This window comes from Protopterus annectens, chromosome 11.part0 (genome assembly GCF_019279795.1).
Source record: "Protopterus annectens isolate FY-2018-M chromosome 11.part0, PAN1.0, whole genome shotgun sequence".
Lineage (NCBI taxonomy): Eukaryota > Metazoa > Chordata > Ceratodontiformes > Protopteridae > Protopterus > Protopterus annectens.
In genome coordinates this window covers 986,375,556-986,393,225 of record NC_056745.1, presented here as the reverse complement: position 1 = coordinate 986,393,225, position 17,670 = coordinate 986,375,556, and the positions used below count along the sequence as shown (strand labels likewise).

Sequence of the window (17,670 nt, the reverse complement as noted above, 5' to 3'; positions counted from 1 at the left end):
ACTTTTTGTCTTTCTTCTGAGATTTCCTTTTCATCTACTCTTTACTTTTCTAATATGGGAGGGTCAAACCAGAAGTGCCCAAATTATCTATCTATTTTTTTTTTTTTTTTTTTTTGCTGTATGTCCCTCACCCCACATTGGACATACTATTCTTTGCTACAGTCTTGTACTAACTGATGTTTGTCCCCACTGAAATAAAATGCTCTAGGCTGGCCAGAGTACCTAAAACTCCTCTCTTACCATTCATGGTTATTACATTTGAAATATGCTACATTTTTCATTCTTAACATCCATTGTTACCCACACTTTACAACTCCCAGTCTATACATTTCTTTTATTAAATATCAAACTTCATATACTTTACTATATAATGAAAGAAAACAGGTTAATGTATGCTTCTCCAAGTCTTAAGTTGCACATTAATTTCATGTCTATACATAAAAATATTTCACCATTACTTTTCTATACCAATTTTTCTTTCATCCTCTAAATCTTCTATAGTTTTTTTCCCCACATTACAATTTTCTTTTGATGTGCTTCCATTTCTTTATTCACATTCTCTTTTGTTCTTTTATAACTTTTCATTATATCCATTATTTTTATAATTATTTTCCAATAATACACTTATTAAATTACCATTTTCCTTTAACCATTTAACTATTTTATACAGATTTAACAAAGCTGAAATTACTACTGGATTTATAACTCTTAAACTACCATCCTTTTTGCTGCCTAAAGCACACCTCTTTTTACAGGATTAAGGTGAAATTTCCATATAAAGTAGAAGATAGAATTAATAGTATTGTTTTCAATTGACAATGGCATACAAACATAATAGCTGAATATGAAATACTTCTAGTACAACATAGTTAAGAAGATACACTTTTTTTCTTGAAAGTTTAAAAGTCCTCCAAAAAGAATTTTTTTTTTTTATTTTTTCATAACATTTTCCCTCTGTAGTAACACATCTTGTTTTTTGAAATATAATGCCTAATAACTTTATTTTTTGAGAATTAAGCTCAGTACCTTTAATCTTACCTTCATGCCCTAAACCTTTACTTTTTTCTATATTCAAACACATACAAATTTTGTCTAAACACAAATTCAACTTGCTTATAACTTCTTCCATTTCATTCAAATGTTTAGTAACTAAAATTATGTCATTTGCATATGATAACATTATAGGTATATCAATACCTTCCTTTGTTCTACATCTAACAATCCCATCTACTGATTTAATATAACAAGTTATTATATTCATAACTAGTGAAAATATAATGTTATTAAAAAGACTTCCTTGCCTTATACCTCTTTTAATAGTTATTTCTTCACATAGCCATTCATTAATCAAAACTTTAATTTTATGCAGAGGGTATGCTGTAACACACACATTTCTTATTTTTGTGCTTAAATTATAAGCTTTTAATATATTCCATAGCATATTATGCTGAATAGTATCACACACTTTGCTTAGATCTCCTACCATAATTAAAGGCTTTTCTTGTCTATTTAGTATGTCATCTATAGTTTCTCCAATAACCATTAACAATTGTTGATATCCTTTTCCTTTAACACTATATATATTGAATTTAATAGAATATTCCTGAGTTTTAATTTCATTCCCTTTCTGAAATATTTTCATAATAGTTTATAATTGGAATTATTCAAAACAATTTCTTATATATTTTCTCTCACCTTTCTTCCATGTAAATTTAAAAATTCCACTACATAATTTATTATATTTCAGATCCATCATTAAACCACTCATTTAATACTTCTGTGAAAAACATCTTTTGACTTACTGTCATGTTCTTATACATTTGATATTCTAAGCTAGCTGGATCCACTGCTGCATGTACATTTACTTGTCTGACTATAGTAAATTCTTCTAATCTTATATTTTTTCAGAATTTATATTTTCTTGCTCAGAAAAAGTTCTTACTTTCTATGATATTCTTTGTTTTTAATAATGCATTTAAATACATCTTTTATATATTCTACAACAATACACATTATATCTCTTTGGTCCTTCTGTACTATCCCTGTTTTGTCTATTAATTATTTCATTATGCTATATTCCTTAACTATTTTATTTAAGTAAGGTGTTATCTCTTCACTTTTACTTCTTAAGAAATATCTTTGTTTATACAACAGATGTTTTATTTTTTTCTTGGTTCATTGCATATAACTTTTGGTCTTTCTTGAGATTTTTACTTTCATTCTTTTCTAAATTTATAAGAAGTTCCTCACTTAACTTACTGCAACTCTTTTTTATTTTGTTTCTCTTTTTAACTTGCCATCCTTAGTAACATTTTTATATTTCTTTTTAAAAGACATCTGACATTCAGACCAACTTTTCTAAAAATGTCACATACTTATGTGATCTTCCCATAATTCTTTCTTTTTTCACCTTCACCTACCTACCATACTTTATTAATTCTTTTTATACCTTTTCTTACATTAACGTTGCCAACTTTGTCTCTGAATTGCATCCAGATAGTTTTGTGGTCTGAAAAATCTGTGCGTAATATGACTTCATTTTTTATTTCACATCCTTCCAACACCATAAAAAATCATCTGTGTTCTATATATTACTCTACTATAAATCCATGAATTGTTCTTCCATAATCCAAACTTCCCACATCTCATAATTTCTATAACTTTTTTACATCATTCCCTTTCTTTTTGTTTCTCAAGTTACAATTTAAGTCTCCTACTATAATAACTTCCATTTTAATAGCAATGTACTTCAATATTAAGGCAAATATATCTACTTTTTTTACTAGTTACATATCCATATAATGCAGTTATTCTATACACTTTATCTCTCTATCATCGATATTTCATAATCTTACCTTTTAAAACTATAGTAATATCAATCACTTTAACTGTCTTTTTCATAAGTATTGCTATTCTTGAACATTAATCTTTTCTTTTTTTAATTCCAGCATATCTCTTTACCCCACAGACATATGACCTATTATACCACATATAAAACATTTCCTTTTTGTATAATCAACAATCAGATGATCTGATTTTCCACAGCAGAAACAAGTTTTGGGTTGACCCCAATATTTAACAACACCTTTTTGACCATCTATATTTATGGCACTAGGAATATGATCGTTTTTGTCATTTTCCAGTTGAAATAAGACATTACAATCCCAACTCCCAGTCCATAATCCTCTATTGCCAAAAGCTTTACAATGTCTTATACATCTTTACATTTGTATTTAAATGTTTTTTCAAGTCTCTTTTTCAACTTCTGTTCCAAACTGAACATGAATTTTCTTCCTAGCATCTTAAAAAAAAGGTTTAACTACACAAGCATTCCATGGAGCACAGCCCTTCTTATTTTCACATTAATTCAAAAACGTTTCCAGTGCCTGACCTTTTTCAAAAATTATATCACAAAAAGTTTATTTGCTTTTATTGATACAAGATCTTTCCTCTGCTGGAGAAGTTCCTATAGGTGAAATAGCATTGCCTCATACATCCTATCTTTTTATTTCTCTTACTTCCTTGGAGAAAATCCTGACAGTTTAATTTTGCCTTTGTTTCATAACTGCTTCTTTTCCTGATGTTTCTTTATTGCTTTTTACCTAACCTTATCAGAAGTTTTTCTCTTACCATGTTCTTTTTTCTGTATCAAAAGTATCTCCTTGTTTTGAATTTTCTCCATTATATCTCCCCTTGCTACATCCTTGCCATTATCATGTTCCCTTTCCTCACATAATTTCTCTAATAAAACATCTTGCAGTCCTCGCAACTGGAGAGTTGCAATAAAACATCCCTCATCATGTTGGTTCTCTTCCTGGAATAGCTGCTGCTGGAAAATCTCCTCTGAATCTGGAAAGGCTGTTCCACCTTTTCTCGGACTTTGCATCCTTCCTTGTTTCAAAAATATCCAAAGAAGGCTTAAATGTCTTCCTACCGTCATCTCCAACCACTGAAATATCACTAGAAGGAATATATGGCTTATCTCTTGATTCTCCAACTTCAGACACAGATATAGGAGGCTTGACTACCTTCTGTTCTCTCCTCTTATCTCCAGACAAATTTTTAAATTGATTTGAAAGATTGATTGCCTTCTTCTGCTCCAAATTGCCACCAAACAACTCTCTCAACTCCATTGCTGCAACTCCCTACTTCTCTAAGCCCCCACTGCACCCATAACAGAAACAGGAAGTGTGTAGACTGAACATGTCCTCCTTCTTACTGTGCACCAATCAGCTTCTTCCTCACTTATCTCTTCTGTTTCTTTTTCCTAATTACTTTCTTTAATGTCATGTATAAGCTCTTTATCAGTCATATTCTGTTCATTTTCTTGTATAATTCATTTTTCTATCTCTTTCTCCTGTATAACTTAATTTTCATTTTCCTTTTCTTGCACACTCATTTCACATTCTAGCCATGAATGACCAGTATTGCCACATTTTTGCACTTTAAATCACAGTTTTCTTGCATTATGCCCACATAGCTACATTGTTTTTATCACATTCATTGATTAAATGATATTTCTACACAAAAATAACAAGCCTTTGGTTGACCCCTGTATTTCACAAACCCCCTATTACCATGAACATTAATAATACTAGGTACATGTATAACATTATTATTTTCCATTTTCAGTATTGCTGAACATTCCAATCCCTCAGTCCATAGCCCTCTTTCATCATATCTATTTTTGTAGTGTCCATTACGTCTTTACATATAGTTTACACATGTTCATTCACTTTAACTTCAGTTCTAAACTGGATCATTATGCTTTTATTGTTTGTCTGTAAAAAGTTTACACCACATATTCTGACCATGAATAAATGTTTATCTTTTGTTCATATGCACTCAAAAAAAAATTCCATGGCCTGCCCAGTCTCAAATATCAAGTCACAAAAAGTCTCTTTATTAATTAAAATAAATACTCTTACCTCTTTTGCTTTGACAACCAGCGGTGCTATGACATAACCCCTAACCTCATATCTGTACAAACGTTCTTCTTTTTTACTGCTCACATCTAATGTATACTTCTTTTTTGTTTCTTTTATTTCTTCTTTCTTCTTTGCTCCTTCTCCAACAGTCTGTGCCTAACTTTTTGCCTCTGGAACTTTTTTGGCATAGTTTCTTTTTCTCCTTTTTCTTCTTCTTCTATTTTTTCCATGATGTCACTCCATGAAATTGCTGCTCCACTTTCTGGCTCACTTTGGTTTACCATTTCTTCCAAATAATCATCCTGCAACCTCCCCCCGTGATTGGAGGGTTGTAATTATTCATTTTTCAGAGGTAACTATCTCTTCTTCAAACAAGCTCCTCTGTAAATTTTCCTCTGAATCCTCTGTTGCAGCTAAAATCTCCTTTTCCTCCAATGTCACTGTTTTTTTTCTGCACTCACATCATCAGAAAAAACCTCTGGTAGTGATTCTACCATTTCAACTACACTTTCAGTAACTTTCACTCCATTTTCAGCAAAAGCTGAATCAGCCATGTTTTCTCCCTGTCCCTCCTGGCTGCCTCCACACCTAAACAAAACAGAATTCCTGCTATAAAATGAAAAGGAATATGCCAAAGAAAACACTGCTGTTGAGAAAATTCTTTAATAATAACAGCAAAGCTTTGGGGCTATACCCTTCTTCAATACTACAAACATTTCAAAAATCAAAGCATTTAAATTTAAATAGGAGCCAAACAATCACATGATCGCAGCCACCTAACCATGAGGTGGAAGCAATTAAATGACAAAATTTGGAATAAATAATTAAAAAAAAGTACATAAAATCCAAACTTTAAAATTTAGTATATTGTAACCTCACTAAAATTGGTTTTACAGTTATAGCTGTGTTACAACCAGGTGAATGGTCAGTGGCAAAGCGGAAAATCCATTCATATTCCTTAATTTCTAGGAAGTTGTTAATATCACCACCTCTCATACATGCATACATCATATCTATCACCCTAAATTTAAATCTATCGGTATCTCCATTGATCCTAATGTGCTTATATAATACATTATTTAATGAAAATAATGCATTATATAAGCACATTAGTACCAATGGAGATACCCATAGATTTAAATTCAGGGTGATAGATATTGTGTATGCATAATGCATTAAGGAGAATTTAATTTTCATTTTGACTAAAACAGAAAATAAAACACATATTATGTATGAGTCAATCTCTTAGAGCAAGGAGAAATTGATCAGTTTGTACAAAACATCAGAATTCTACCATTTTTCCCACAGAGGCACGGTTCGTGAGTTAGTATACTTAAAAAGGGACTAACCCTCCATGTATTTGGGGAAGGGGCACAGTCTGCTTTCAAACCCCTGTGCTGTACCACTTTGAAATAAGCAATTTCAAAACATTGTTCTTGTTGACAAAATTACTCTTGACAGAGTTTAAACCATTATGCGAGAAATGTTTACATAGTATCAATGAGAAGTTTCTCTGCTGCACAGCTTTGTTCTTCACACATTCACATTATTATTAGTATTCCATGAGCTCTTAACATTTTATTCTTCCTTGTTATGATTTGTACTTGTTTAATGATCTTGTGGTTCACTGCAAGTATGCTGGCCACCAGGGTCAAGATTGTTTAGAATTTATTAAAGTATCACTGAACTGAGTATCCTGTCTCATAAACTGTTGCAATGGTTTTCTGGAAAACATGTCCAGTATGTCACAAACCTTTATAATTAAGTTAGAATGTATCAGATTTCTTACTGCAAACAACACTGAAGCAAATAAATGTAAAGATGTTTTTGGAAACTCAATCCATTACTTCTTATATTTTTAGTAATTACACAGCATTTGAATGATCAATACAAAGTTGGTTCATCTGCATTCTTGAACAAACACACATAAAAGAAATCCTGAATGAATAAATCATATTAGGTAAAATATGAAGTTGTAATTTACATTATAATTGTTACTAACCTTATAGACAACACAATGCATTTTTGCAAGTATGTAGAATATCACAGAAACAAATTAAATTACATTTGTTTAATAACAAAAAGAGATTATTTATTCAAGTCTCCTTTTTCAAAGCATTTAATATTCTGCATTCCTTCCATCATCCACTGCTATCCTACCCTTTCCTATCTTTCCTTCAGCATGTTGGCTGCTAACTCAGGGTGACACTTAATCTTATCATCTTTCTACCACTTCTTTGATCTTGTTTGTTACCACCTCAGCTATCTCCTGTGGCATGTAATCAGTGCCTATATGCACTATAACATTACTCAACCTCTTTTCCTGCTTTGGAATCAGTTTGATCACATCCTCCCAATTTTTGTTGTGTTTCATTGTAACTTGATCTCAATTGTCTCTCTTTCTAACACTCTTGATCACCTTTGTGAATTAATTTCCATTATCAGAACTATTACCTACCCTCATATTAGGGTCCCCATCTTGCTTCTCTTCCTTCACACTGTTACTATTCATACTATTTGCAAATTTTTAAGGCTGCCCATTGAAATGTTGAGTCTCATAATAACAAGCCCCCTGAATGTTGAAAAACAGAACAAAAACACAGAATAACAGTAAATGTTGAACATTGTTTTTCTCCTTTAAAATTATTTTTACAGGAGGGAGGCAAGCACCCCTCCCACATACACACATGTCGACCTTATACACACACACACACATATATATATATATATATATATATATTATATATATATCAACTCTGAAATTGCCATATCTCAGACAAAAGGTAGTATTTTAAGTAAAGGCAATCTTGGACTTAGTAAATGTAATTTTGCATTTTTGTTTACTCAGTCCCTATTTTGTGACTTGCACTAATAAGCATTGGAATTTCATTTGCCAGTTTTCTTCTCTAGCTGTACCACTGCCAGCCACCCTCATTATCTCTTCAGGCTGTCCCCTTCTTGTGCTCATTTATAATCTGTTCTGTACTCTTCCTACAAGTGCTTCTCCTCCTCCCACTGTTTCCCTGTCTTGCACCACCACTTCATTCCTTTCAGCTGTATCCTCCTAATGATTTTTGCTCCATCCTCCTCCACCACCTGCCAATGATCTCTTCTTTGTTTTGTCCCACTGTAGGCACCACTTTCCTCTCCCCATCCTCCTCAGCTACCAAACTCTTTCCATCTCATGGCTTCCTATTTGTTACAATGATTGACTAAGTCTCTCACTGCATCACCCCTCTGTTCCTCTTAGGCTACATCTACTTACTTTTTTACCTCCAAGTGATACATCAATCTGCCTCTGTATTATTATACTGCTCCTTCTCTTGATAATAGTTGCTATGATACTACATTTCTTCATTTTTCTGCCTTATCCCAGCCAACCTGGAAGCCAGTAAATGCTCTGTCAGATAAACTGGACTTCTCTGCAGGTGGCCAGATCTACCCATATTAATGCTATCCTACACACGTTTTCAGTTTATTGGTATTATCACAATATGCTAAACATTAAACCTGACAGTATGAACTTTGTTTTACACATTTTTAGATGAAGCTGGAATTAGAACAAAATGACTCGGCTGTAAGACGAGTTAAATTGAATGCATGGCAGTATTCTTTTCTACAGGTGCAATATCTGAAAATGTATTTGCTGCATATACAAAAGATATGCATGGACGCAGCTTTCTGAAAAATGAACTGTCCCTGTTTTAGCCCAAGCAGTCTTTTGTTTGTTTTCCATATTCACATGGAATCCTGATAGATTACTTTTGGCAAAGAATGGTTTTATTAAAATTAAAGTACAGTCCATAAAATGACATATTTTACTATTCCTAACTAGTAAGGACCTTTTTTCTGCTTTATTGTACTCTTAAATTGGCTTTTTGTTAGTTTTGTTTTATACCTTTTTAAAAAATTGCAGTAATTTATTATGCAGAAAGTTTGAATCATAGTACTAAGGAATGTGTTCTATATCTTTTTCTGACCTTCCTTCCTTCCTTCCTTCATTTCAGGGACAAATATAAATGGGGCCCTTCTTAGATCTATCACTATTTTAAGACAGTCCAGTGATCTGGGATTCCTAGATCCTCACTCTGTTTCTCTAATATTCCTCATCTCAGATGGAGATCCTACAGTAGGTAAGTTGAAAGTTGCATTAATGTGTTGTATTGCAACCATAATTAACAGTAGTTAAAATCTGTGATGCTATTTTGGTTACATTCTTCAGTTTTAACTTTGTATAACTGTCCACATATGCATCTGTTCTAGTGTTTGAGAAGTCACTGTTATGCACAGACATATTACTTGATAAGATTGTTTCATTGAAATAATGAGATTGCAAACACTATAGGCCCTGTTGTAAGAGAACCAGCATAATAAGGAAACATAGTAAATAGGTTTCACTGACATGTTTAGAGACCATAGGCTATAGTAAGCCATTTGTGCTGGGGGAAATCATAAAACAATAAAACAATTGCTCACAGCATCTATTTGGATAAAATTCCCAATATTTGGCTAACAACCTATTTGTACTGACCCATAAAAAACACACAAAGGCAATTCCAGGAATAAACACTGTTGCAACATTGTAATGTTAAGTGCTTTTCATTTACTGAATGGTAAACTTCATTAGACAGTTACACAACACAGTAGTCACCATTTAAATACTAAAAAAGGCGCCAAACATTAATGTCACAAAATGCATAAATTGCACATAAAATTCTAATAAAATGCATATATATTTTAAATACATAAATTTAAATACACACCATATATGTTACTACCTTATTTATATAAAGCATATTTTGACCTAAACAAGCTCATTTGATGTTGATTATGAAATATAAATTGAATTATTTTATTTATCATTTTATATTAATAATTTAAAATAAGCCATTTTATCATCTATTTAATGCCTTTAATTTTAATATAGTGTTAATATTGGGTCTACTTTCATAGACCGAACGTACGAATCGCCGACACACATGTTCCTAACCCCAAACACCCTACCTGCACCCTAACCCTAACAATACTACATCTGTAGACAATATTACATGTATCATTTAGTCCTGGCTATGCATAGGAGAACAAATTCAATTGCCAACTCAACTCTGCTTTATCCAGCAGAAGTTTTCAAGTGCCAGCTCCTTCAGGCATTTTAACTTGCTGCAATACTGAAAATTTAAATTCATGTCCCATACATTCCTGCACATGCCTAGCAAGCGCATTGTTGGTATTTTCCTTTCTTAATGCATATGTATGCTCATATATTTTTTCTTTAAGCATACAAGTTGTTCTTCCTACATAATAAGCCTGACAATGTTGACATAAAGCTATATATATATATATATATATATATATATATATATATATATATATATATATATCAGCCCTTTTGAGTTGCAATTGTATTTCCCTTTAATAGAATGTCCTTCCTGAATGTTCCTGAAATAATTGCACCTCCCACACTTACTCACATTCCCCTGTTTTGTTCTAAATATATCACCTGGCTTGTTCCTTTCTAACAGTGCTTTTAAAGTTGTTCCTTTTTTGCTATCATTTTAAAACCTTGTTCCAGTTTACCCCTAATCTGTACATCTTCATGTATGACCATCCAATTTGACATGATCATTCTAATCTCTTGAAAATATATATTATATAGCATTATGAACAAAGCCATAGTACATACCGCTTTTTCTTTTTCATTATTAGATAGTTGTTCCCCATTGTTTCCCAATATAGGTGAAAAATACCCATTATACCTCTTATTTTTAACTTCTTTGTACAGTTCACACAACATGTTAGTGGGATACCCTCTTTTTGAAAACATACCAATTAGATTGTCACATTCCATTTCAAAATCCTGATCTAAAGTCACCATTTTAGTTGCCCTTAAAATTGTCCTTTTACCACTACCTTTTTATTTCCAATTGTATGGACACTGGTGAAATGTAGAAATGAATTTGAATAAGTAGGTTTTCTATAAATTTTGGCTATATACCTTTTATTTACTGTGTCTTTAGTTAAACTGACATCCAAATAGTTGATAGTTGTTTTTCCAACCTCATGTGTGAACTGCAAATATGTAGTTGCATTATTGATATACTCAATGTTGTTCTTCTTTCGGCTTTTCCCGGTTAGGAGGTCGCTCAATAAATTTACTTAATACACCTTGGTCCCCTTGCCACAGAATAAAAATATCATCCAAAAATCTTAATTAGACCTGGATGTTTTGTGCAAAAGGGCTGTTAAAAATATACTGCTCTTCCCAGACTGCCATTACAATGTTAACAAAAATGGTGCTGCATGGTGACCCCATGGCCACTCCGACCTGTTGCAGGGAGTATTTATTCTTAAACTGAATGAAATTGTTTTTTAGTATAATTTCAAACAAATCAATATACAAATCTATCTTAGTTTGTGCAACCCCTTGTTTTTGCAAAAATACACTAACAGCTGCCAATCCTTCTTCATTAGGTATACAAGTAAAAAGATCCTTTATATCAATTGTAAGAAATAAACTATCATTTAAATACTCCTTGCAATTCATGATATCCAAAAAGTGCCATGAGTCCTTGCAAATCTGAGAACAACTCATTACAAACTTTTTCATTTTACTGTCACAATATTTAGCTGCTGCATAGGTGATGGAATTACGTCCATCCACTATGGGCCGCATGGGTGGATTTTCCACATTCTTTTGCACTTTGGGTGCTCCAAAAATAGTGAGAATCACTGGGGAAATACAATTCAGATAATTATATTCATCCATAGTTATTCTGTTCTTGAGAAACATATCATTAAGCAGGACATACATTTTCTTGTAGGCTGTATTAACCTCATTCCTGCTGACTTCTTGATATGTAACTTGGAATAATATTTCATACATTCATTTTTCATAATCAAATACATCTATTATTACTAATCCCCCCCCCTTATCCGGTTTCATAATTCTTAAGGACTGTTGCATTAAAGATGTCAAATTATTCCTTTCTTCATTCGTTAAATTGTCCTTAAATGCCCCACTTCTGCTAAAAATGTGCCTGATGTCAATCTCACATATCTTTTCATATAACAATAATGTGAGGTGTAGTGGGGGGGTGAATGTACTACTTCCTCGAAATAAACCTTCATCTAATACATTGTTAGATCCAAATAATATTTTTAAATTTAATTTTCTCAAAAACAGCTTTAAATTAATTAGAATATCAGCCAAATTTGGATGTTTTACTGGAACATATGTAAGGCCTTTACTAAGCACATCGACCATTTCTTCATCAATATCAGTTCTAAAAAAATTATAAACCTTAAAATCTTTTGTACTACTGTGAATAATTATAGGCTTAATTTTCATGGCCTCATCATCACTATATTGTTCTTCTCCTACACACTCAAAATCAACATCAGCATTATTATTCAATTGTATCCCCCCCTTTCCCCTGATATTGGAATCCCCCTCTCCTCTGATTGCATCTGGAGGGTGCATAAAAATCCTGATTATGTTGCCTGTTACCATTATTACCATGATTACTACGGTTTTTGAGTCTTTCAGATTTCCTTAGACCTGTCTCTACAGATTCAAATTGTTCCTCTTCCTGTGATGAAACTGAGCCATTATTTGACCTTATTTCATCCTGTACACTTCCCTGTTGGTCACTGTTATGTATGCTAACATTAGGGGTCTCTTTGTAAATCTGTAAGTTCTTACCTTAGGGGGCTTTGGGTAAGCCATACCTTTTTCATATTGCTCCTTGTGCCTATTTAATTTATTACATTTTTTATTTTTCAATTCCACTAAATGTTTTTCAATACTTTCATAAATCCTTTGATGCTCATATTTATAACTTTCATAACTGATTTCACTCTGCAATTGATTTTTTAAAATATTGCATTCCCCCAACAATACATCGATTTCTTTTATATTATATTTAATTAACCTTTCTAAGAGCTCAAAACCATGTCTATCATACATGGCTAACAGTTCCCTATGAAAGGATGAATTTTCAATCAGCCCTGAAGGATAGTACCATATACACAACCCTTTAGGTACAACTTTGTTGGTTAAACACTCCTTTAAATACATATTTTCTAACTGTAGTTTCTTCAGTTTATACAATTTTACATCAAACTGTTCCAATTGTTGTTGTGTCTTTAGGCTTTTCCCAGTTAGTGGTCACCACAGCGGAGCTCCAGTCCACTAATGATTGGCAGTAGATTTTTTACATGCCTAGTTGCCGGCCCTGATGCACAACCTTCAACGAAGGTACGCCCATTCACGCATGTCTCCACACAGAAGACGCTCTAGCTGAGAATCGAACAGGACAACGTCTTACTGTGAGGCGACAATGTTATCTCAGCACCACCACCACAGTTATCAAATTGCTCCAATAAAGTTCTTATATTCATCCATTCTTTATGTATGTCACTATCAGTCTCTTTTCCAATAGTATCACAGACTAACCATTCATTAATGGAAGGCGGTTTCCAACTTGTTATAGTCTGGCTCTGCGTTTCTACATAACCCTGATTTATCCCAATAACAGTACTGTTGGCTTGTTCAGTCATATTATTAATTTCAATAATATTGTTAACTTGCTCAGTCATTGCATTGGTATTGCTGCTATTTATTGCATTAAACACGCGCTGCCCATCACACCCAGGCAAAAGAGACTGTCTCTGTTCATTATGGGCATTATTCACCTCATTAGCAGCTATCATTCTGAAAGCCGATGCCATACTTGCATTACAGCTTTTTGCTTGCTCGGCATTTACTGCCGTGACGTTTATACTGCTGTGCTGCTTCCATTGATTATCCATTTTTCTGGTTACATCTTTAATGAAATGGTTCTGCTGCCATGAGTCAATGCCAGATCTCTCTCTCTCTCTCTCTCTCTCTCTATATATATATATATATATATATATATATATATATAGATGATGTCACATGTAATCTTATCAGACAAGCATGCAGTCATTGGGCTGCTATAAGCAACCATAACAAAATCCAAAAAAAATAGGCCCTACTCCTACATTTCTCACTGACCACTTCCCTTCCTTTTTTCCTTTTATTCTAATCTCTTTCTCAGTAACACATGTAAGAAAGATAGCAAAACACTAGCAAACATCTATTTCTGCAGAAGAAAAGCTTCCTGTCCCACAGCCCTACAGATGTCTGCAGACCTGTAACCATTTCACTGATGAAATGAAAAACAGACCCCCTTTGAAACCTCTAAAGACTTTCACCTTTGCTTTTTCCGATGTGTCATCAAATCATGTTGTCATGTTATGAAAAATTCAGCTTTTTTAAGGATTCCACAAAAAGCATAAATTAGTATATACACTGCCAGAAACATATTCATTCAGTACAGAGAGCATGCATCCATGATTTCCTATGACTGACTGTGACTTTACCTCCTGTATACACTCACATATTCAACCTTACACATAGAATAGGTTCATAGGTTCATAGTTAGGTACTAGGCTATCGGCCCAAGAGCCTATGTAAGCCTAGCCAATAAGGTTCCTTGGCTTACGCCACCCCAGAAAGTTATTTTCCTGTGCCACAGTTGAGCAGAGACACAGAAGTGATCCCCGGGGTATATATTTCCCATCCACTCATCAAGATTTTTCTTGAAGAGTGCTAATGAAGAACTTTGCTTGACATAGATGGGTAGCCTGTTCCAGAGTATGGGAAGTCTCTGGGATAGGAATCTATTCCTCCAGCATGTTCTATTTGTTGTGGTGACAAGGTTTAGGTCCCTAGAGCATGTAGCTCAGAGGGATTGGGATTTCTTTAGGTGTAGCATGTCCAACAGCTCTGGGTTTGACATAGCTTTACATGTTAGGCAGAGATCATCTCGGAGTAGACGATATGCTACGGAGTAAAGCTGCAGTTTTTTGAGGCGGTCAGTGTAGGGCATTTGTTTGAGTCCAGTAATCCTCTTTGTGAGGTACTTCTGTTGCCTTTCCAGCTGCTGCAGATGTCTTGAGAGGTACATTCCAAAAGGGAAATAATTCTTAAAACCTGGAACCCAGCATTGTTTATCCTTGTCCCTAAAGGGGGAAACTGTAGCAACAGTTCCTTCCATCTTTTTCTAAAATTGCAAGCTTACTAATATGATTCCAGCTAAATATAATACCACCAACTTCACTTCATCTTCCTGTGCACATCATGGCATAGTGAGGGATATAACATTATAACTACAATAGAGTCACACAACTGCCATCTACTGCAGTATAGACACTGGGAATTGTTTTTTTACATCAGAAGTACTTTGATTTTTTTTCTTAACCATGTTTTTGTCATTTATAAGCTTCACAAGATGGGGTTTACAGCTGGACAATCTCACTGATTTGCCAAGTACCCCTGCAATAATTTCATGTAAAAGTAAGCTTCATACTTCCTCCTCTAGATTCCACCATTATTAATACCTTACCCCTGAGCGCTGCCCTTCTTCAGCTGTACTATCGTTAGTGTCTCCTCCCTGAGTAACTAGTACATAGCATAACAATGAACATTTGTATACTCATTTTAGTACAAAAGTATAGATGAAAATCAGTTTCATTTCACTTGTTAAAAAATCCATGACATAGACATTCCACATACCTCAGTTATAACAAATCAGTTATTCAAAAACATTAAGCAAGTCCTGCAATTTTCCACTCACTCACATAGCACAAGCAACAAACAAATTAAGGCTTGTCATAGCATGACCAGGATCCAGTCTCAGAGACTTATCCCAGCCTTGAAAAGGATACCATTATTCCTTAACTGGAGCATGGCATTCCTGTTGTCATCTTATCTTCACCCTGTAATGCTGAGAAACTGAAAACAGTCTTTAACAGAACTACCTGATTTGTATTGTGCTCCCCTCAGTTTGAACATCATTCCACAACTCTTGCTAGAGCCAAATGAATATGTTCATGTGCACAGCTAAATTCATACCTTGACCCGGAGTTTTATTTGCTAAACCCTAGAGTAGCCTGACAGTAGGCACAGACACTTAAGGTTGCAAGCTGTAGTGACTTTGGTACGTGGTTTGATTCCCTTAGCCTTCTTTTGCCTACTGTGTGATCACGGTCTACATGACAGTATCGAATTGACTAAATAGCGAATGCTATTTAATCGATCCGATACTGTTGAAATGGCAAAATAGCGAAGTCACGGAACATCTAATTTTTTCCCAGGGAAAAAAGTTGGTGGGCCGTCTTTGGGACTTTGCCATTTCCTCCACTATGGTGCAATCTCAGATTTGGTATATTTAAGTAAGGGGTGTGTGGGGGGCACAGCCACCCACATCGGGGGTAGTGGGAGGCGAAGCCCCCCACTTAAATTTGTGTTTAAGTTTTTTTTTTTTGTTTTTTTACGGAGCAGCAAATTTTTTCCCTGGGAAAAAATTTGTTGTTCCGTTTGTTCGATATTTTGTTGTTTAGCTATTATCGGTATGATGAAATAGCATTCGCTATTTTCATTGTACGATAATACAATATACATGCGTGTGATCATGATCAATTTACTTAACCAGACGTTGCTTACAGATTGCCCCTGAAAAGGAAGTATGTGTCCAGTGGACCTACCTATTGAACAAATGGGCATTATTATTATTATTAAACTGAAAACACTGTTCCCAAGTTGCTCATAAACTATATTTCACTCTTTTGGCTTTAAGTTTCGCTAAACTCCTCCTTTAATCTTATAGATTCTATTGCCCTTGTTAAAAAGGCATACCAAGAAATAAAGCATTCAGTGTCATCAGGAATAAACCCTAGAATAACCTACCAACTAACCCAAGAGATACTCCAGGATTAACCACCTGCATTCCCTGCTAACAGCGCACTGCACCTATCAGCTTGCTGACATTGCTTCTCACAGAAGACAGTTATAAGCATTGCACCTATCAGCTTGCTGACATTGCTTCCCACAGAAGCAGATACTGCATGACCATCTTATACTTCTACATCCCTTTCTTTTTAAATTCTGCCCTCATTTAAGACCACTCAAGTACACTTTGCATACACTTTCTTGACATCTTTACCATACCTTTCCAAAATCCTTTAAGTAACTATGGGTTACACAGTCATTAAAGTCCAAATTCGACAATTTGTGCAGCAGTCTATTTTTACTCTTCTCTATCTGCCTTTCTTCCCCACACCACTACCATTGTTTCATTACCGTGTGTCTCTAACATCAGTTTATTCCTTCTCTTTCATTATATCCTGCCCCTATTACAGACACATACCCATGCTTTTCTCCTAGCATCAGATGCAGTTTGTTTCAGTTACATTAAATAATGCCCTTGGCTTGGCATATTAAATACAATAACCGTAATATTTCCCCAGGTGAACTTAAGCTGAGTAACATACAGAAGAATGTGGAGAAAAAAATGCGTCCTGAGTATTCTCTGTTCACTGTCGGAATTGGATTTGATGTTGACTACAACTTCCTGGAACGTCTTGCACAAGACAATCGAGGAATGGCTCAGAGGATTTATGGAACTCAAGATGCTTCTTCTCAGTTGAGGGTAAGTCTTTAGAGAACAACATCTAAGACAGCAGTGAAAAAATATGTTTTATTAATATTATTGTGTTCCCTCCTTTTTTCCTCCAGAAGCACTTTCTGTCCTGCAGTTCCTTCATCACCTCAGTTTTGTTCACCGGTGCTGTAAAAGGTCATAACTTGCTCTTTTCTCTTTTTCCTATTTCCTTTCCACCCTCAGCCCTCTTGGGTTCCTCCTTCCCTATATTTTTT

General features: G+C 34.2%; 1 protein-coding gene across 2 annotated transcripts in view; it reads left to right on the top strand.

Annotated features, from left to right (window-relative positions):
* ITIH2 (inter-alpha-trypsin inhibitor heavy chain 2) overlaps positions 1-17,670 on the top strand; it is a 519,026-nt gene that overhangs the window by 164,766 nt on the left and 336,590 nt on the right. For both annotated transcript variants that reach the window (XM_044088359.1, XM_044088358.1), the window contains exons 11-12: positions 8,936-9,061; positions 17,262-17,443. In XM_044088359.1, coding sequence (XP_043944294.1) covers positions 8,936-9,061; positions 17,262-17,443 — 308 coding nt within the window. The remainder of the gene's footprint in view (positions 1-8,935; positions 9,062-17,261; positions 17,444-17,670) is intronic.